This window comes from Sceloporus occidentalis, unplaced genomic scaffold (genome assembly GCF_023333645.1).
Source record: "Sceloporus occidentalis isolate IW3139 unplaced genomic scaffold, rSceOcc1.0.p SCAF_2, whole genome shotgun sequence".
Classification (NCBI taxonomy): domain Eukaryota; kingdom Metazoa; phylum Chordata; class Lepidosauria; order Squamata; family Phrynosomatidae; genus Sceloporus; species Sceloporus occidentalis.
In genome coordinates, this window is record NW_028316982.1 from 46,547,440 (window position 1) to 46,568,095 (window position 20,656).

At 39.3% G+C, this 20,656-nt stretch overlaps 1 protein-coding gene across 1 annotated transcript in view; it reads left to right on the forward strand.

The window, feature by feature from the left end:
* Positions 1-447: 447 nt before the first annotated feature.
* Positions 448-20,656, forward strand: part of COPB2 (coat protein complex I subunit beta 2) — a 28,647-nt gene continuing 8,438 nt past the window's right edge. Inside the window, exons 1-21 of the mRNA XM_089509256.1 lie at positions 448-557; positions 1,506-1,643; positions 2,090-2,176; positions 2,293-2,419; positions 3,891-4,039; positions 5,565-5,711; positions 6,352-6,451; positions 8,099-8,241; positions 8,434-8,633; positions 8,792-8,902; positions 10,170-10,258; positions 10,350-10,456; positions 10,668-10,811; positions 11,417-11,547; positions 12,431-12,638; positions 13,538-13,648; positions 14,563-14,777; positions 17,488-17,580; positions 17,674-17,854; positions 17,953-18,021; positions 19,568-19,660. Of these exons, the coding sequence (XP_089365382.1) occupies positions 555-557; positions 1,506-1,643; positions 2,090-2,176; positions 2,293-2,419; positions 3,891-4,039; positions 5,565-5,711; positions 6,352-6,451; positions 8,099-8,241; positions 8,434-8,633; positions 8,792-8,902; positions 10,170-10,258; positions 10,350-10,456; positions 10,668-10,811; positions 11,417-11,547; positions 12,431-12,638; positions 13,538-13,648; positions 14,563-14,777; positions 17,488-17,580; positions 17,674-17,854; positions 17,953-18,021; positions 19,568-19,660 (2,646 nt within the window). The 5' untranslated portion in view covers positions 448-554. The remainder of the gene's footprint in view (positions 558-1,505; positions 1,644-2,089; positions 2,177-2,292; positions 2,420-3,890; positions 4,040-5,564; positions 5,712-6,351; positions 6,452-8,098; positions 8,242-8,433; positions 8,634-8,791; positions 8,903-10,169; positions 10,259-10,349; positions 10,457-10,667; positions 10,812-11,416; positions 11,548-12,430; positions 12,639-13,537; positions 13,649-14,562; positions 14,778-17,487; positions 17,581-17,673; positions 17,855-17,952; positions 18,022-19,567; positions 19,661-20,656) is intronic.

Genomic DNA, 20,656 nt, shown 5'->3' on the forward strand with positions numbered 1-20,656 from the left:
GTAACATAGTGCTTTGCCTTATTTCTTTTGCATTTAGAGCCTTGTACAACTAAAGTCCAAAACACACTGCAGAAATAATCCAGTTTGAGACCCCCCTTTAATTGCCCTGGTTCACTGCTAGGGAATTCTGGCAACTATGGCTGCATCCACACTGGGGAAATAACCCGGTTTGGTACCACTTTAAGTCTTTGTCTGGCTCTTTGCTATGGAATTCTGGGAGTTGGAGTCTGTTGTGGGTCCAGAGCGGTGCACTGGGTTTTGGACCTAAGAGTCTAAATACGCTGCTAGGGTTTTTTTTTTAAAGACAGATGAGACCACACAATTATGGGTGTTCTACACGTTTCGTATCTCTATGGGTCTCTCTTGGCTCCACCCACCCCAGGCCTGACTCCCAAAACCGGAAGTGTTTGTTCCTTGTAGTTCTCGCGTTGGTTCCAACGTCTCGCGGGAACAGCCGAAGTCGGAAGCTCCACGTCGGTGGATTGGGCTGCGAGCGAGGCAGGCTGAGTCGGCTGTCTCTGCAGAAGCCCTGAAAGGGACCCAGAGCCCAAGCCATGGTGAGTTGGGGAGGCCTAGGAGACGCAGGTATCCCCCAATGGTTCCCTAGGGACAGATAACCCTCCAATGTTTCCCCATGGGCAAGTATTCCCCAATGATTCCCTATGGACAAATATTCCCCAATGTGTCCCTATGGGCAAGTATTCCCCAATGATTCCCTATGGACAAATATTCCCCAATATTTCCCTATGGACAAATATTCCTCAATGTTTCCCTATGGGCAGATAATTCCCCAATGATTCCCTAGCGGCAAGTATTCCCCAATGATTACCTCTGGGCAGATAATCCTTCAGTGTTTCCCTATGGGCAAGTATATTGAAGATATTGCAAAGATATAAAACTGAACACCAAAGCTAGGCTCATCATAGACATCGTATTTCCCATCACCACGGATGGATGTGAGAACTGGACAGTGAAGAAAAGCAACAGAAAGATTAATTTCGTTGTGGTGTGTTGCTGGAGAAGAGTCTGAGGATACTCTGGACAGCCAAGAAGACAAACAAATGGGTCCTACAACAGATGAAGCCTGAAATCTCCCTCGAGGCTCTTGTACTTTGGCCACATTATGAGAAGGCATGACTCACTAGAAAAGGCAATAATGCTGGGAAAGGTTGAGGGCAGTAGAAAGAGAGGAAGGCTGCATGCTAGATGGATGGACTCTATTAAAGAGATCACGACTTTGCAAGGGTTGGGCAGAGTAGTGGAGGATAGGGGGTCTTGGAGAGGTTTCATCCATGGAGTCACCATGTGTCAATGTTGATTTGAGGGCAGTTAACAATAACAACAATTAATATTCAAGTTACAGGAGCCTTGCAACTTCACCTGGCAATTGTACAGTAATAGGATAAGCATCACCTGTTGGTTTCTGCCTGCTTTCCAGGACAAAGTTTGTTTAGAATGAGGCCTTCTTTAAAGCATAAAATATCTTGCAATTGTTTTATGTTTAGCCTCTCCGACTTGATATAAAGCGTAAGCTCACAGCTCGGTCTGACCGTGTGAAGAGTGTGGACTTGCATCCTACAGAGCCATGGATGTTGGCTAGTCTTTACAACGGTAGTGTCTGTGTTTGGAATCATGAAACACAGGTAAGATTTCCTGTAAAACTTACTCAGTGATACTTTGTAAAACTATAGTTGATTCCTATGCTACTGCATGTGAGACTAGCATTAAATGTATTGTACTATCAGAACCCCCTGCGTTTCCTTTAAAATTGAACAACAAACAGAGTCTTCCTGAATCAGCTTGGGACCCTTCTATGTCTTATACTGTTTTCTCAGTTAACCCTCTGCCTAAGCTATGTCTACCTGTTGTTTACAGATATTATTTTGAACTGAGTGTTTCCCCCCATTTTCCTGCCAATATTAAATGTTAGCAGTAGTTAAGCTATGTTAAAAATATTTCTACTTTATATAGTCTTACAATATGATCTTTCATGTCCTGGTAGTTGAAAAATAGCCATCTGGAAAAGATGTTTAAAACGCTATTTTGCATAAATAAATGATAACGTAATAGCTAATTTTTTTATTTTCAGACACTAGTCAAGACCTTTGAAGTATGTGATCTGCCAGTGAGAGCAGCTAAATTTGTGGCAAGGAAGAACTGGGTTGTTACAGGAGCTGTAAGTTGACTTCATTTTCTTCCTACCCTGTGCAGTATTGTTGTCCTGAAAAACTGGACATTTGTAGTTGCAGATTCAGACCAGTTTACAAAAGATTTTTGTTCTTTCTTCTTTAGGATGATATGCAAATTAGAGTTTTCAACTACAACACTTTGGAAAGAGTTCATATGTTTGAAGCACACTCAGATTATATCCGCTGCATCGCTGTGCATCCTACACAGCCTTTCATTCTAACAAGCAGTGGTAAGAACTTAGCTTTATTACTCAGTTTTATTTATTTTTTCACAGCTCTCTTGTAAGTTGTATATAACTTCATTAGAAATTCAGCTCTGTACGATAGTGAGTACATTTTGGTAATGTGATAACCAGTTGCTGCGCAATTTGACTAATTGGATGTAGCTGGATGTAGTCTGTCTACCATTCTCACTTATGTACTTCAGCATCTTTTCCCCCACATTATTTCTAACTGGTGCCCAGTTGCATAGTGCAGTTTCATAAATGAAAGATATTGCTTATATGTATCTCTTGTAGGTTTCAGAAATGAAATTATTTGTAATCTGTTACCAGTTTTCTTCGGTGTGGGAAGTGTTAAAAACAAAAAAAAACAAAAACACCAAATAAAACTTACTTAGACCTTTCAGCTTGACCAAATCATAGCAGCTGCAGATGTTGCTGAAAAATAGTACCAGTTTGCTTAGAACATAGTGTTTAATGATAGAGGGGAGGGTGCCCTGAACCTTCTTGAGGGCAGAACAGTCAGCAAGAAAGACCCTCCTCTTAGTTGTGATTAGAGAAAATTAGGGAGGAGAATTGTCAGGTTGTGGCCATGGGTGCTTAGGCTGAATGCCTTATTAAAAGACAGAGTGCAGCAACACTATAGAAATAATGCAGTTTGATGCCACTCTAATTTGCCACGACTCCATACTACAGAATTCTGTGAGTTGTAGTTTTGTGAAGCATCAGCACTCTTTGGCCTAGAAGGTGAAGTACATTGTAAAATTATAACATCATACTGCCACAGTTACTTTCATAATAGGAACTAGTGGTTCAGTTCACCTGTGGCAGTAAGTAAAATTTCTGGAGAATACTGGTTTAATATGAACAAGCTACATTTTGTTGCATAAAACCTGTTTGTGCCCACTTGGCTTCTCCCCCTAGCATAAGCCAGTAAGTAAAAATTTAAATGTCATTCAAACTGAGTTATTTTTGGCGTGTTTGGGGGCAGAAGCAAGGCATCCAGCTCTGGGCAGAACAGTACACTTACATTTCCTAGCTTATTTTAGTGGAAGGATCCAAGCAGGAACAGATGGGGTACATATGTCAACATGAAACTCATTCACCATAACCCAGAAATTTTCAAAAAGCTAATTTATAATCGCTTTTAAATGCAGTCACTGACTGATCTGAGCTGTCTAGTAGAAACCTGTGACTCTTAAGCTGTTAAAGTAGAACTCCAGTCATCCCTGACTGCTAACTTTAATTGGTGAAACTGATTTGAGCCTGAGTCTTAACCACAGGTTGCCTACCCTATTATAAGCTTTTAAGTCATATGAGATGCCTGAAGATAAGGGATCTTCAATAGAATGAACATAAATACTGTATATCATTGCGAAATATAGGAGTTTTTTTGGTGCAATCAATAAACAGTTGGTAATACTATTTTAAACTGGTTGTTGAAAATCTTTCACTGAATAATGCATTTTCCTCTTCTTAGATGACATGCTTATTAAACTATGGGACTGGGACAAAAAGTGGTCCTGTTCGCAAGTATTTGAAGGGCACACTCATTATGTGATGCAGATTGTCATAAATCCAAAGGACAATAACCAGTTTGCCAGTGCTTCTTTGGACAGGACAATCAAGGTACAGTGTTCTGTTACTTGAATGTCATAATCATTAATTTGACATGAAATACAGTGCCTTATTTTTATGTTGTAAATGTATATCGGTTACTTGCAACAGTTGAACTAAACACTTTCAGATCTGAAGGACACTGAATCAGACTACTGTTTATATTACTTAATATTCTGGACAACATTCCACTCTGTTCCAATATATATTCAATGTAGTGCTTGGTAGGGGCATAGATACCCTAAAGGCACCATATCCTGATACTGGAAGCTAAGTAGGGTCAGCCATGATTAATATTTGAATGGGAGACCACCAACATATGCAGGTACTGTAGGCAGAGCAGAGGTTGGACTTCAGCACCCAGAAGCCTTTGCCAGTATGGCCAATGGTGAGGGAATCTGGGAGATTAAGTCAAAAACCTCTGGAGGATCAGAGGTTGAGAACCACTGTTTTAGAGGAAGGAACTGACAAAACCATCTCTAAGAATTCCTTGCCTAAGAAAAATATATGAAATTCATGGGGTTGTCATAAGTCGATGGGCAACTTGAATGTGCAAGCATGTGCATATGTGTGCCCACGTTGTTGCAGATGTTGCAGTGTGGATGTTGTGAAAAAAGTGTGATCATTTAGATATGATTAGTAGTGGGAGGACACTGCAATACAGTATTTACAGTCTTGCCAGGAGTGTTAGGTGGTATTGTGGAGGCTCTGCTTTATGAGATAGATGTGAGGTGAAGGGGAATAGGTTCCAGACACGGGGAGAGGGAGGGGGAAATTACTTCCAGAAGCAGAAATTACCATTTTAGTCTTATATTTTTCCTGTGTGGATGGTTGATTTGGGCAGGGGATCCATAGGAGAGCCTGGGCACAGAAGCCATAAAATTTCAACCACAAATTAGATGGACAGAACCTGAATCTCTTGACATAGGATACCCTTAGTGCAGGGGTAGGCAACCTGCGGCCCGGCGAGGCCTTGGGACCGGCCCCAGCCCGGTCCTGCCGCCGATTGCCGCCGGGGCCTTTGGGGGGCAATTGTCTATAGAAGCCTCAGAAACATGCATTTATATTAACATTTTTAAAAAAATCAGCAAATTTTTTCGCGTGTCCTCCATTTTTTTAAAAAAAGTGTCTTCCATTTGAAATTTTTGTCCTACATTTGTCCTGGTTTATTTATATATTTAATTTTTTAAATTTTTTTTTAAAAATTATTTATTTTTTGGCTTTGGCCCCCCAGTTGTCTGAGGGACAGCAACCCGGCCCCCGGCTCAAAAAGATTGCCTACCCTTGCCTTAGTGGCATCTCCTTAATTTTATTCACAAAGTTTTGGGCATAAAATCCTATTAGGCTTAATGTAAATGAATCTAGTACTGAGTCTAGTATTGTAGTTCAGAATCTAATTCTGTCTTTATTTTCAGTACTAAACTTAAGAAATTTGCTCTCTTCTCTCCTGAAAATTGGAAAAAGGTTTCTAAAAGTTTTATTGGATGTTGAATTTTAAAGAACTAGTATCTAATGATTAATTCCATTTACTTGCAAGGTATGGCAACTTGGCTCTTCTTCACCCAACTTCACTTTAGAAGGCCATGAAAAGGGTGTAAATTGTATTGATTACTACAGTGGAGGTGACAAACCATATCTAATTTCGGGAGCAGATGACCGCCTTGTTAAGATCTGGGATTATCAGGTATGTTAAATGCCTGCTCAAGGATTAAAATCTCTTGGAAAGGCAATTTTTGGTATCCCATTGATTGGGGGCAATACTCTGTGTGAGAAGTGGGAGAAGAGTTTTTTCTGCTGTGATGCCTTTTTGTGGAGCCTCCCCCCCATAGAGGCCCAGTTAGCATCAACACCAGTCTCATACTAAAGCTGCAATTGTCTAATTGATTTCATTTAAATCTACGCAAGTGCATAGTGTCAAAAATCATCTTAAATTATTTTAATTGGATTTAAATCATCACACATTACCTTAGAAAATGGTTTAAAATGTTTATAGTCTTTTTAAGTTACTCTAACTGCTTTAAATAATTTTAAACTGTAAAAACTGGTTTTATTGTATACCACCTTAGGATCCTTGGATATAAGGGCAAGGTAGAAGTATTTTAATATATAAATAAGTGAAATGTATCCTCCGTTATTAAAACATGTTGGACTAATATGAAATACATGAGCAGCTATGCAAGATTCTTAACTGAAAATTAAAGATACAGATTTTGTTTTCCTATAGGACCTTTCTGTAACTCTGCCATTCTGGTTTATAGGTAAAGTGATTTATCAGATGCTGAATACTATTAAGCCATTATTCACTTGTTTTGCTTTTCTTCCAGAATAAAACCTGTGTCCAGACTCTAGAAGGACATGCACAAAATGTGTCATGTGTTAGTTTTCATCCTGAGCTGCCTATTATCATCACTGGCTCTGAAGATGGTAATTGAGGTTTTTCATTGACTGATAAGATCATAAAACTAGTTTTCCATTCTTTTTAGAGTACCAGTTGATTTTTCCTATGGATGTTGCAGCAAATAGAATTTAACATGTGTTTACAGATTGTTGTTAGCATTTTTTTTCTTTGAGTTGCATAATATTTAAGTATGACCTTAATTAGAAATATTATAGGAACCTAGCACAGACCAGGATTGTAGGCTTCCTAATAGTTTTCTTTGTAAATCATTTCCCTGTCAAAGTTCTTTTAGGGATTACCTAAAAAAGTACACGGAAGGGAGAATATACTGAACTTTGCCATGCCTGTAGATCTGCATCTAGTTGAAGGGTGGGCAAAGTGTGGCCACATATCGTGCCCAAGGCCTTTTGTAGCACCCCCAGGAGCACCCATAATGGAAAAACAAGGATTTCAAAAGTGAGGATTGTGTGATAAAACAGTTAAGGAAGGTCCTACTGCCTCATCCCCCCCCCCCCCCCCAATTTTGAAATTGGAAATAACTTCTATATCATCTTTGATTCCTATGCCTCCATTTAGGAGCATTTCTTTCACTTGGAGTGTAGTGTTACTTGGCTGAAGCTGTAGTTGAAAGTTTAGGTGCCAGCTTGGCCAGAGTCACATAACCTGTTGGCAAAAAAATGGCTTTTATGTTCTCTTTTCCCTATTGGTTTTAAAAGGGAAAATGGATTATTAAATATTAAAGGGCTGGATGGAAAAATATCAAAATCTGCAGATTGTCAAGTCTGATAATATACAATGGCATAGTAAAATGATGTCCCTTATAAAAAGTGGCAAAATCAAGATTTGCTTTTGGGTTTTGTTTGTTTGTTTTGGGTGGGGAGGGGTTGAATATTTTGAAGCCATGGATGGTTCACTCCATGGATGCAGAATCCACTATACCTTGTTTTACCTCACCAGTTATTTGGCTTTAGAAACCACAAGTGACCTTACAGTCAATTCCAGTTTTGCCTGAAGAGATTGGTGTAGCCTTGAGACAGTAGGAAGTGATGTTTAAACTGTCTAAGGTGGTTCATTTTTGGCCTAAAATTTAGCAACCAGTTTTTTTAGTGGGGCTCACTACTTTCTGCTTTTAGAAGGGAGGAAATTGGAGGAAATGACACAGAATATTTTCAGTCATGCTTCATGGCACCTGAGAGAGGCCATGCAGTCCATGGGTGACTTTCTCACAGGTGGAAACCATACAGTTCTAGGGAAGGACCGCCTACCGCATCATTCCCCCAAATAAAATTTAACAGAAATCTGTGCCATTTTTCACTACCAAAGTTTTAGGAGGCTTGGAATTAACAACCAGTTCCAGCTCAAAACATCTGCCTTGAAAAAATAGGAGGCATGAAGTAAAATATTAACAGTAATAACATTATTGGTTGGTTCCCCCCCCCCCCCCAAATAATGTAAAGGTTGGGAGCCTTTGGCTTGGTTTGGACTTTAGCTCTCAGCAGCCTCAGCCACTATCACCAATAATAGGCAATTATGGCTGTCATAGCCCAAAACATCTGAAAATCCAAAGATTCTGTCTCCTGCTTTAAAGCAGCTGAATCTTGTTGCTTAAAATAACTTTGTCAGGGACAGATTCATTCAAGCCTTTTATCTCTGCTGAACATCCCTATGCATAGGAACTGTCCGAATCTGGCATTCAAGCACTTATCGCCTGGAAAGTACTCTCAATTATGGCATGGAGCGGGTGTGGTGTGTGGCAAGCTTGAGAGGATCAAATAATGTCTCTTTGGGATATGATGAAGGAAGCATCATTGTTAAGGTATGTCTCTTACAAAATATGTACAGTGCTTATGCAATGTAGCTTCATTTAGTTAATAAAAAAACCTTGCTTGGAATACTGCATTTTAAATTTATCTGGTTGGGAATCAAAAGTCTTAATCAAAACAGCATTTTAAATTCACAGGACATTACATATGTACGCCTGTTCTCATCCTGGTTCTCTTCTTATTAGCTTGGACGAGAAGAGCCAGCTATGTCAATGGATGCTAATGGAAAGATTATTTGGGCTAAACATTCAGAAATTCAACAAGCTAACCTGAAAGCAATGGGAGATACTGAAATCAAAGATGGAGAAAGGCTACCTCTTGCTGTGAAAGATATGGGCAGCTGTGAGATATATCCCCAGACCATTCAACATAACCCTAATGGGAGGTATGAGATCTTTTTTCAGAAGATAAGAATGCTTTTAGAATAGTTTATTTTTAAACTATCTTTAGGTAATTTTTCTGTGTGTCTTCTGATAATGCAGACAACTTTCTCATGCATACAGTACTTAGTTTTTTATTCCTTCTGTTTTTACTGCCTTTTAGGTTTGTGGTAGTATGTGGGGATGGTGAATACATCATTTACACAGCTATGGCACTGAGAAACAAGAGCTTTGGTTCTGCTCAGGAGTTTGCATGGGCACATGATTCTTCAGAGTAAGTTCTTTTTTCAACATTATGATACTTAGACTGCGAACAGCAATCCTCAGGAAGTATACACACCAAATAAAAGATGTCCCATGATGGCTAGTCTTGGCAAGGTGGTTTCTTCAACTAAGAATCTACTTGAGGTGGCAGCATCCTTTCTGTGAAGGATGGATGGCATTTGCTACCTGCAGGATATCCTACAAGAATGAAACTTTTTGCCTGAATGCTTTCATTCGAGTGGTCTGATGAATGGTCCATTGGACCTTGTGGAGAGAATTTTACTCATAGCACTATCTGCATTCAGGCAGATAGTTACATAACTTGCCCGTGTGTGTGTGTGTGTGTGTGTGTGTGTGTATGAACCCTGCTGATCCAAGGCTGCGCTGGTTCTATTTGGTTTATTCCAACTTTGGCACTGTGACCAGTCAGTCAGTCCTGATAGGACAGATTCTAAGTGGCACAGTCTTCTGTACAGACTCCTTGAGACTTTTACAGGATGTTGCAAAGGCCTGTGTGGGAAAGGAGGTTTCAATGCCCAACGCCCAGTGCAGAACTCTTGCATAGTAAAAAAGTGACTGATAAAAATGACTGTTAGTGAGACTCTTGCCTTTTATCTCATGGGAACCATGCCAGTTCAAGAGCAAATTTAGAGCATGTGACTTGTTCCTGAAAGATCTCAAATTGTATGAATCTACTTAATATTTTATATTTTAAACTTCCATATGAAAAATCTCATTTTAATATTCTACAATTATTGCAGTGGATACAATGCCTAACTGAGGACACATTCATGTAGGTCTGAATCCTATTTTTAGTCCCAAATCTAGTAGACTTGTCACTAGTGAAACTTACCAGTGACATACCAAGTTATCATTGATTCAGTGGGTTTACTTGATTTGGGATTAACCATAGGATTCAGGATAGTGGTGGGAATTGTATCGCCTCTTGATGCTGGATTATAACTCCCACTACTCCTTCCTGCTGGCTTTTATTGGGAATTATAGTTCTAGAGGGCTATGCAGTCCTCATGCCTGGTTTAGAATATAATTCATAGACTATACCCCACCAGAGCAATTCTCACTCCAACTAATTTCTCACTGTCAGACCCTGGAAAATAGGGAATGACTTTGTGACAGATCTGAGACAGACCCTTAGCAGCTTGCATGCAGTCAGCATGCCACTATACTGACTTGTGATAATTTGGTTTAATGACTTCTTGCAATAATTTGATTGAATTATCTTTGTTATATTACTAAATTGTTTTGTTTATGTGCAGGTATGCAATCCGGGAAAGCAACAGCAGCGTCAAGATATTTAAAAACTTTAAAGAAAAGAAGTCCTTTAAACCTGACTTTGGAGCAGAAGGCATGTTATGCTCAATACCATTCTTAGCCATCTTGAGCATTTTCTTGTAATCTCTTCACTAGAGACTTATTTCTGTTTCTCTTCACTGCAGGTATCTATGGTGGTTTTTTACTAGGTGTTCGATCTGTTAATGGCTTGGCATTTTATGACTGGGAAAATACAGAACTGATACGGAGAATTGAAATACAGCCCAAACATGTGAGTTTGGACTTGTTACATTTTGCTGAATTAAATATTATTTCTGTTGAGATCTGCAGGTGTTAATTTCAATTCTACTAGAGAAAAATGAAGAATGTTGTGAATATTTGCAATAGAAGATAGCATGTTCTGCCTTATCAGTACCATAGGTGGGTTAAATATTTCTTGTCTCAGCCAGCACCTTAAAGATCATTATGTGCTTTTGATGTAGATTTTCTGGTCTGACTCTGGGGAACTTGTCTGCATAGCTACAGAAGAATCATTTTTCATTCTGAAATACCTTTCTGAGAAAGTGGCAGCAGCACAGGAGACACATGAGGGAGTCACTGAAGATGGCATTGAAGATGCCTTTGAGGTAACTTCATTAAATGATGAATAGGTAGCTTGGGATCTGATCTGCTGTTTGTAGAGATTAATAGTGCTGGAGGGGGGAGAGGATAGAACAAATATGTTCTGCTTTTGAACAGTTTCTATTATTATGTAGTACAAGGTGCTTTTTAAGCCTGTGGAAACTCATGGAATTGACTTGTGTATTGACTGTTTTATGCTAACAATATGTGTTTCTATAAATATAAATCATATAGTTGTCAGGTTTTGTATAAATACCTTTTGATGACATTCCTAATAAATACATGCTTATGCATTTTACAATATTGGTAAAGCCATTTAATCTACCTTACAGAGCTTTTGGTGCCACACCACACTAAGGAGGAGGCTCTTTGCAATAGTGAATTTGATCTTTTGTCGATTTGTTACAGTGGCAGAATATTTACGTCGGCAGATTCATATTTTAAGCCAAAACCTCTTTTATATGGAACTTTTCACTTCCATGATCATGAGGTTGCAGTATACCAGTGATCAAACTCCTTACGGCTTAAATTTGTGTGGTGGGCCCAATCCTCCTGGATCGTATAAAAATAAAATCCATATGGCACCAAAATAAAGTTCTTTTTCTTCTAGGTACTTGGTGAAATTCAAGAAATTGTGAAAACAGGATTGTGGGTAGGCGACTGTTTCATTTATACCAGTTCTGTGAACAGACTGAACTACTATGTTGGAGGAGAAATAGTCACCATTGCACATTTGGACCGGTGAGCATCCGGTGGCCCATTCAAAGTAACCTTGATGAGAAAACATTCTGTCTTTAAGGTCTTCTAGTTTGTTCTCCTTTTTTTGACAATTCTTTGCATTTGTAAAAGAAATTTTAATGTGGCAATGAATAGCTACTGTGCCAGAGATGGGCAGGAATAAGATCCGTAGATGACCTGATAGTGGATGACTACAGCAGCAGTTTTTATTTACATGTGCAGTCTCTTACATACTTTTCAAGCCTCATGTCTGCTCTCTCTCTCACCAAATCTCTGTTGTATTGACAGTTGAGAAATGGAAGAATTCATACAATCATAGAGTTGGAAGGGATTTCAAGGGCCATCACGTTGAACCTCCCTGCCATGCAGGAACACACAATCAAAGCACCCCCAATGGCCATCTAGCCTTTGTTTAAAAACTTCCAAAGAAGGACACTCCACCACGCTCTGCGGAAGTGGGTTCCTACTGTCAGGAATCTTTTCCTAATGTTGAGGTGGAATCTTTTTTCCTGTCGTTTGCATCCATTGCTCCATGTCCTAGTCTCTGGTAAAGCAGAAAAGCTTGTTTCATCCTCAATATGACATCTCTTCACACACACACACACACACACACACACACACATATATATATATATATATAAAAACAGGACGGTCATATCACCTCTTAATTCTGGAGTTGTGCAGCTGAAGGAAGTTCTCTTTGAGTCTTTACTGAATGTCTTTTCTGATATCTGTTACACTTTCTCTGTTTGACTTACAAAGGCCTTAATAGTACTTTAGTAGCCTTAGTTTATGAGCTTGGCACATTGATTATGTAATTGCTTCTCATATTCATTATGTCTTCCACTTTTAACACAAATCTTCTTCTCTTCCCTTTTCCTTAAAGGACAATGTATTTACTAGGATATATCCCAAAAGACAACAGACTTTACCTTGGTGACAAAGAATTAAACATAGTGAGTTACTCCTTGCTAGTCTCAGTACTTGAGTATCAGACTGCTGTGATGAGGAGAGACTTCAGTATGGCTGACAAAGTACTTCCCACAATTCCAAAGGAACAGAGGACCAGAGTTGCACATTTCCTTGAGAAGCAGGTAAAAACATTTGCCATAACTATCGGACTAATCCTTGATTAATAAATGTTATAGATGTGTGGTTTTATAGAAGTGGAAATGGCTGAAGTTCAACTTAGCAGAACTGCGAAGACATATACAGTAAGTTAAACAAATATTTAGAGAAATGAAATGTCTATCATAATAAACATATGTTTTGACCCAGGTGTGCCTTAGATGTATCGTATATACACATGTACAAGTCAGCCTCATGTATAAGCTGAGGGAAGGTTTCAGGGCCAAAATCATGGAATTTTATATGATCCATGGTAAAAGTTAGGGGGCTATAACAAAGGATGGAAAGGGGAAATTACCACTTCTGTCCCTCCTCCTCCGGACCTCTCTTGACCACCTAATACCGATTCCCAGGTACTGGAGGAGAGGTTTTAACATCGGATTGAGAACGGAAGCAAGCAGAGTTAAAAAGGGACGTTTCTTCCATGGGAAGAGAAGGTTTGCAAAACAGAATAGAAAGGGAAGTAAATGGTGTTAAATGAGGTGTTTCTTCCATGGAAAGAGAAGCCTTGCAAATCAGACTGGGAAAGGAAACAAGTGGCGTTAAATGGGGAGTTTCTTCCATTGGAAGAGAAGCCTTGCAGATCGGACTGGGGAGGGAAGGAAGTGGTGTTAAATGGGGAGTTTCTTCTATGGGAAGAGAAGCCTTGCAGATCGGACTGGGAACCCCCCCTCTCTCACACACACACACACAAAATTGAAGGGCATCAGGTGTGCTTGTTTCAGGACTTTGACCCATATATAAGTAGATCCAAGAGTTTAGGGTCAATTTGGGGGCACAAATTTCTCAATTTATAGTCAAATATATACTGTAATTTCTCTGAGTGATAAAGTTCCTTCATATACTGTTCTAAATGTTTGTTCAGGGGTTCAAACAGCAAGCTCTTGCAGTCTCTACAGACCCTGAACATCGCTTTGAACTTGCTCTTCAGCTTGGTGAACTTAAGATAGCCTATCAACTTGCAGTGGAAGCAGAGGTATGTTAAAATAATTTTAAAAACAGAAGGTAACTTCAGAATAGAATCATAGCGTTGGAAGAGACCGCAAGGGCCATCCAGTCCAACCCCATTCGGCCATGCAGGAAATCTAAATCAAAGCATCCCTGACAGATGGCCATCCAGCCTCTGTTTAAAGATCTCTAAGGAAGGAGACTCCACTACACTCCGAGGGAGTTTGTTCCACTGTCAAACAGCCCTTACTGTCAGGAAGTTCCTCCTAATGTTGCGATGGAATCTCTTTTCCTGTAGCTTGCATCCATTGCTCTGGATCCTAGTCTCTGGAGCAGCCGAAAACAAGAATAAAAATGTTTGTGTTAACATGCAGACAGATTTATGAGAGGAGTGATGTTTTGGATGCAAAAGAACTGAATGAACTCCTGGTTGTTTATTGTTAAGGTTAAACTAAATTTGAATAAGCTATAGACTATCTATTGATGAGTTTTCAAATAGTGAGCTCAATCGTTAATGCTATGTGATCCTTAATGGAGGGGGATAGGAAGATACTTTCTCCAATTTTGGCAGCAGCAGAAGAGTGTCTGTATTCTTTGCTATTTTGTTGAATATTTTAAGAATCTGTTGCAATTATTCATTTGAAATCTCCAAAATATAAGGTACTCATGTCTTAGTTCGTGCCAAGTTGTTATGGCCAGTGTTTAATCATAATAAGAAAGGATTGAGTTTGATCTTTTTTATTACTAACTTTCCATCACTGAACAAATCACTGATTTTTAGAAGAGGTGTAACTACAGCTCCTGTATGACAAAATAGTAGTGTACTTTCCCATTTTGTACATCAGGAAATGTTCTTTAGAGATCGAATACAACTGAGCTGAGATTAATCAGATTACTTTTCATACTCATCACTTGAGACGTGGATGTATTTTTTATTTACAGTCTGAGCAGAAATGGAAGCAACTGGCTGAGCTTGCCATCAATAAATGTCAGTTTGGCCTTGCCCAGGAGTGCCTGCATCATGCACAGGACTATGGTGGCTTACTGCTTTTGGCCACAGCTTCAGGAAACACCAGTATGGTGAACAAGCTAGCAGAGGGTGCAGAAAAAGATGGGAAGAACAATGTAGCATTTATGAGCTACTTCCTGCAAGGAGAGTAAGTAAGCAAAACAAATAAACAAAACCTCCCTACAATATAGAGCAAAAATCATAGAATCATAGAGTTGGAAGAGCACAAGGGTCATCCAGTCCAATCCCCTGCCATGTAAGAACTCTCAATCAAAGTATCCCTGACAGATGGTCATCCAGTTTCTGCTTAAAGACCTCCAAGGAGGGAGATTTCACCACACTCTGAGGGAGTGTGTTCCACTGTCGAACAGCCCTTACTGTCACAAAGTTCCTCCTAATGTTGAGGTGGAATCTCTTTTCCTGTAGCTTGCATCTATTGTTCCCTGTCCTGTTCTCTGGAGCAGCAGAAAACAAGCTTGCTCCCTCAATATGACATCCCTTCAATATATCATATATACTCAGGATAGGAACACATGAACTGCATCTTGGCTAGAATGTCCCCCAGATTCAGCTACTAAAATTGGATGGCTGTGGTTGCATTGCTAAATTTTTGTGGTTAACTAAGAAAACTCTATGGAGTATGTGAAATGGGCTGTCAACCTTGCTGAAGTTGCTCACACCAGTATACACTGTCAACTTCAAAATAGTTCGTATGGGATAGAATTCTGGTTTCAAATTGGGCAGTATTCTTTTGGCGTGAAGCTAGTAATGGTAGGTATGTTGAAGTCTGTCTTGCATACAGCAGTTTTTTCACACCTTCACCCATGCAACCTGTAGATGTGTTGTGGCAGGGGATGATAGGACTTCTAGGCCAAAGTTAAGTTGGGGGAGCCTGGGCAATAGCACTATAAAAGTTCTACCTGGATGGATGTCTTTCTTGCACTTTATGTGTCTATTTGTAGACAAGAGGATAAGGAAGAGCATTAATTCAGTCCTGTTCTAACAGTATAGACATGCTGATTCTATAACAAAACTAAAGAGAAATGTGAACCTTATATGTGCTCGTAGGTGTTAATCATGTGCTTAGGCTACAGTATTGTAGTACTTTATAGAATAATCTTCCTTGAATACGGTTAGGATTTATTTATGTGCTGTTGCTGTGTACTCAAAGCTGGGTAAATTGTTAACTGAAATTCAATGTGTTGCTTCCTGAACATGAGCTTTTAGTTTCAGTTGCTCATATTTGGCACCTCCACCACCACTGCCACCACCACCACCATGAAACAAAAGTGGGAGTCATGTGGTTTTGGACTGCAAATCTCAGCAGCCACAGCCAGGATAACTAAAAGTGGCAGTTCAATACATCTGGAGGGTCACAATTCCAACTTTGAATCTAACTGCTACCCTTTGAATTATTCCATATTAAGAGGTAGTGAGCAATGAAAAGAATATAGGGGGCTTCAGACCCTTTGAGATATGGTTGAAGGATTTGAATATCCTGGAGAAGATTTGAGGGATAATTCTTTAAATATTTGAAGGTATGCCATTGGGAGGATGGAGTAAGCATTTTCCCCCTCCTGCTCGAAATGATAGGGCCTGATATTGTGGGTTGCAAAAAAAAAAAAAAAGATTTTGATTAAATATTAGAAGTTCCTAATAGAAAGAGTGGTTTGGCAGTAGAAAAACTACCCTGAAAGGTAACTTTCTTTTGTAGCAAAGTTAGGTGGTCACCTCTAACTGCTTCAGCTATGAATTTCTGCTCAGCAGGCAGTTGAATTATATGGCTGTTGTGGTCCCTGTGATTCTTTGATCTCCCTTTCTGTGTTTTCAGTTTCAGTCATGTAAAATGCATTCTTTCTCCCCTTTAATAAATTCTTGCTCATTCTTTGAATCAGAGATGGGTACAACTTAGATTTACAGGACTGACCTTGTTCTTCACTTGAGTCCTGAGGTTATCATCTGAGGCAGCATGCAGAATAACAGATAAGAACAGAATTGGGACACAGATTGGGAAACAAGTTGATACTGAGATTCTCAGTCCAACAGTTTGTTTTCAGTAGTAGAATCAGAGCTTACACACAGGTCCTTTCACACAGTTCATCTAATTTCCCCTGAACTTAATTGAGGAGGAAAAAAAGCCCTTTTGTTTTTGTTATTAACTCATTTGGAGTTAGAAATTGTTAGTGATCTACTGCAGATCACCTAGATGTCTACCAGTTGATCCCATTTTTTTACCTACTCAACTTCAAATCTTGTGGATTGGCTGTTATAGTGTGTTAAGTTTTTCTTCTCCCTGCCACCACAATCTTTTCTGTTCTATTTTGCTTGCTGTCTGACCAGCCTTTATTCTCTCTACTGATTTCCTAACATTTTGTATACATGTTTTTCATGTTTTCCATAAATTCTTCCATCATTGTTTTCAACTTGTGTTGTTGTTGTCTTCAAACCATTCCCAACTTAGAACAGTGCTAAATGTCATAGTTTTCTGGGCCTGCGCCAGTTGGGTTTTCATGTCTGATCATGGATTTAAAACCTGATCTCCAGAATCCTAGTCAAATGCTCAAACTACTACACCAAGCTGGCTGTCTTTTATGACTTAACTTCAAATATTTTATTTTATTTCTTTTAAAATATTTCTATATCTGTAATGGTGTTTTTATACCTACCCATCCTGCTTCCAAGTTTTTGGGGAATTCTTGTGCTCTCTCACCATTGTCCATGCTAACTGAAAGGTATCAGGTTGGGAACAGCTAGATCTATTATTAGAGCAAGAAACATTTTAAAAGACTATTTTTTGTTACATATTAACCAAACTCCAACAAATAAAAAAATTCTTCATCTTTTCCAATATATTATAGGCTTGACAGCTGTCTTGAGCTCTTGATTAAAACTGGACGTTTACCAGAAGCTGCTTTCTTAGCACGAACTTACTTGCCGAGCCAGGTTTCAAGGTAACCCTGAAGTAAACATGTGTGTTTAGTATATATTATATATATTGCTTATAACCAAATTGCTTATAACAGCCATCACTCTTCTGTCTATAGGGTTGTAAAACTGTGGCGAGAGAATCTCTGTAAAGTCAACCAGAAAGCTGCTGAATCCCTGGCAGACCCCACAGAATATGAAAACTTGTTTCCAGGATTAAAAGAAGCTTTTGTTGCTGAAGAATACATAAAGAGCACACAAACTGCTTTGCGGCCAGCCAGTGAATATCCCCTAGTCACTGTAAGTAGAAGCAAATTTTCAACAATTCCGTAGGTCAAAGAGCAAGAAATTTTGGGCATCTGTAAAAACCTCTGCTTATATCTGTTAACCTTTGATAGCCAAATGAAGAGAGAAACATCCTGGAAGAAGCCAAAGGTTTCACACCACAAAAAGGGGCAGTATATGAGGTCAGTATTAACAACTGTTGTTCATGAATATCATCTCCAACAAGTGCTTTAGAATCCTTCCACATGTAATGGGTTTTTTAAATGGATATACTGAAAACAAACCCAAGCCAAATGGATTGCTCTTCCTCTTTATGTACAATTCACTTTTCTGACAAGAGATTGCTTTGTAACTGTTTGCTAACTGTTTTGGAAAACGGTGTAAACAATATGTAAAAATTCTTGATGGCACTTAAATACCTTTTGTTTATGTAGTTAACTCTTGCTACAACTTTGTCTGATTCCTGTAATTTAAATCTGCTGCCACCTATCTGAATGTTGCTGCATTTTTCATTCAGAGTTGATTTATATACTCAGAAATAAGCAGAGGCCTAAAAATGTTCACATAGTGTTAATTTTGGGGAAATCAAAAGGAGCAGCCCTATAAATGTCGGCCTGTTGAATCAGTCCTCACTATAAATAAAAGTGCCAGATGAGCATGGTAAGTTTTGAATGTAATTATGTGTGTATGGTAGGAGGCAGAATTAGTTAAAATTATGTCAATGTAATATGCTAGAACAGTTTGTAAATAAGTCAGTTTACAGTTACAATGTGTATGTCCTTTTCTTTCTTTATCTACTGTAAGGGAGACCTGGATATGAAAACAGGAAAAAATATTGCTACTGTTTCAAAAGTTGAAAAGATGATCTTGGCTTGTGGAGTTACTAATAAAATAGATGTGGCTATAAATATAAGTGTTGATTGCATGGGAAGGATAAAGGTAGCAGTCTTGCTACTGCAGCACCATATTATTTACTAAACCATCTGCATACATGGAACTTAAAAATTTTGTATATATCTGAATATTGACAAGGAAGGAGGCAGAATATTTACCTGTACAGCCACACTTGCAATTGTATACATGTATATAATACACAATTCTATACATTTAAGCTTTGTTTCATACTAAGGACATGGAAGATACAGGTGGTTATTTCTTTGTCTTGAAGGAAGAGAAGTGGCAACCATTAGTTTTGTGGAAGGGCAGTCTATGGATGAGAAAAACCTGGTTTCATATATCAGAAACCATGATTTATTGTAACAGAAATGATTGAATTTGTGTGGATGGAATGTTGACCAGTTATTTCTTACATCAAAATATGCACAACTGTTTGTTGTAACTACAGTTCATTCAAAACAAGCCAGGATCTAAAAGCATATTTAGAATATAGTGTATCATGAGCCCTGGTGACACAATGGTTAAATGCCAGTATTGCAGCCACAACATTGTGAGTTCAATCCCAGAGGGCTAGGTTGACTCAGCCTTCCATCGGCTGGTAAAATAAGTACCCAGCTTGTACGGGGAAATGTAAAGTGGTGCTAAGTGCTATCATTAGAATCTGTGATTGGAATAAATCAAAATTGTAAATTTCTGTATATATAACCATAACATGTATGCTTCTCTCTATGAAAAAGAATGAGGGGCTCATCATGGCTTGTAATGGGGTCTAGTTTTTCTTTAGACAAGCCCACATCAAATATTTCAAAGTCTTTCCTTTTTCATCATAAGGAGTCAGAAGAGGAAGAACTGATTCCTACACCTAAGCCTGTGACAGTGACTCCAGTTGCAGGGAAGGATCCAATTGAAACTAAAGAGGAAAAGGTAAAAGTGCAAGTTTACCAAACAGAAATAATAATTCAGCTGGGAGGCTCTACTCTTCCTAGCAGTTATTTCTGTGGTTTTAAGTTACCTAGATACTTTCAAAATTAAATCTGTCCTATACACAGAATGAGGTAGTAGTTAAATTGAAATACATTTTGCTTCTCTGCTTTAATTTATAAACTAATTATTGCAGTTTTAAATATAATAACATTCCTTCTTCTGTATTGCAAACTAGCACAGGGGGGAGAAAAATAGTTCTTCTTCGTGGTCTCTGCGAATCATACAAATGGGTTGTACTGCGCCTGCGCAGTGCCTTCGGAAACTTCTGGAATCACTAGGCAAAGTACACTTTGCAACATGTTGAAACTTTTTGGCGGTAACCCCGCCCATCCCCTATAAAGCCTCCGTTCCCGCTCTTTTCCCCAGTTCCTTTTTTCCGCCGCGTTAGCTGCCACTAGGAACTTCGCTCTCTGTGTTAAAGGAATCACTGGAAAACTTGACCTCGGACCGTTTTTGACTCTTCTCTGCATTAGCCCTTGATCTGATTTTGGCATTTAGACCCCGGAACGTGTTTGACCTCGCACTTGCCTCTCCCTCGGACTTGTCTCCTCGCTCGTTGCCGACCCGGACCGCCTGACCTCGCTCTTCGGATCATGCCATCGGTGCCTTTTAAAAAGTGCTCCGTGTGTGGGGGTAAGATTCCTGGCCAGGATCCCCACTCTTCTTGCCTCCTGTGTTTAGGAGAGACCCACGTTCCGGCCTCTTGTGCCTTGTGTAAGTCTTTGACTCCTCAAGCGAGGAAAAACCGGGAGACAAGGTTGAAGGCTGCTATTTACACTAAAGTCTTCACCTCGGGGGCAATGTCTTCGGTGGGAGCTTCATCTTCGGCCACGACTTCCCTGCCGACCCTTGCCGAGTCTCCGATTCAGTCGCCACCGGTGGATCCGTCAGGGGATGGCCCGTCTGAACCACAGGGCCCGGCTGAACCCGTCCCCA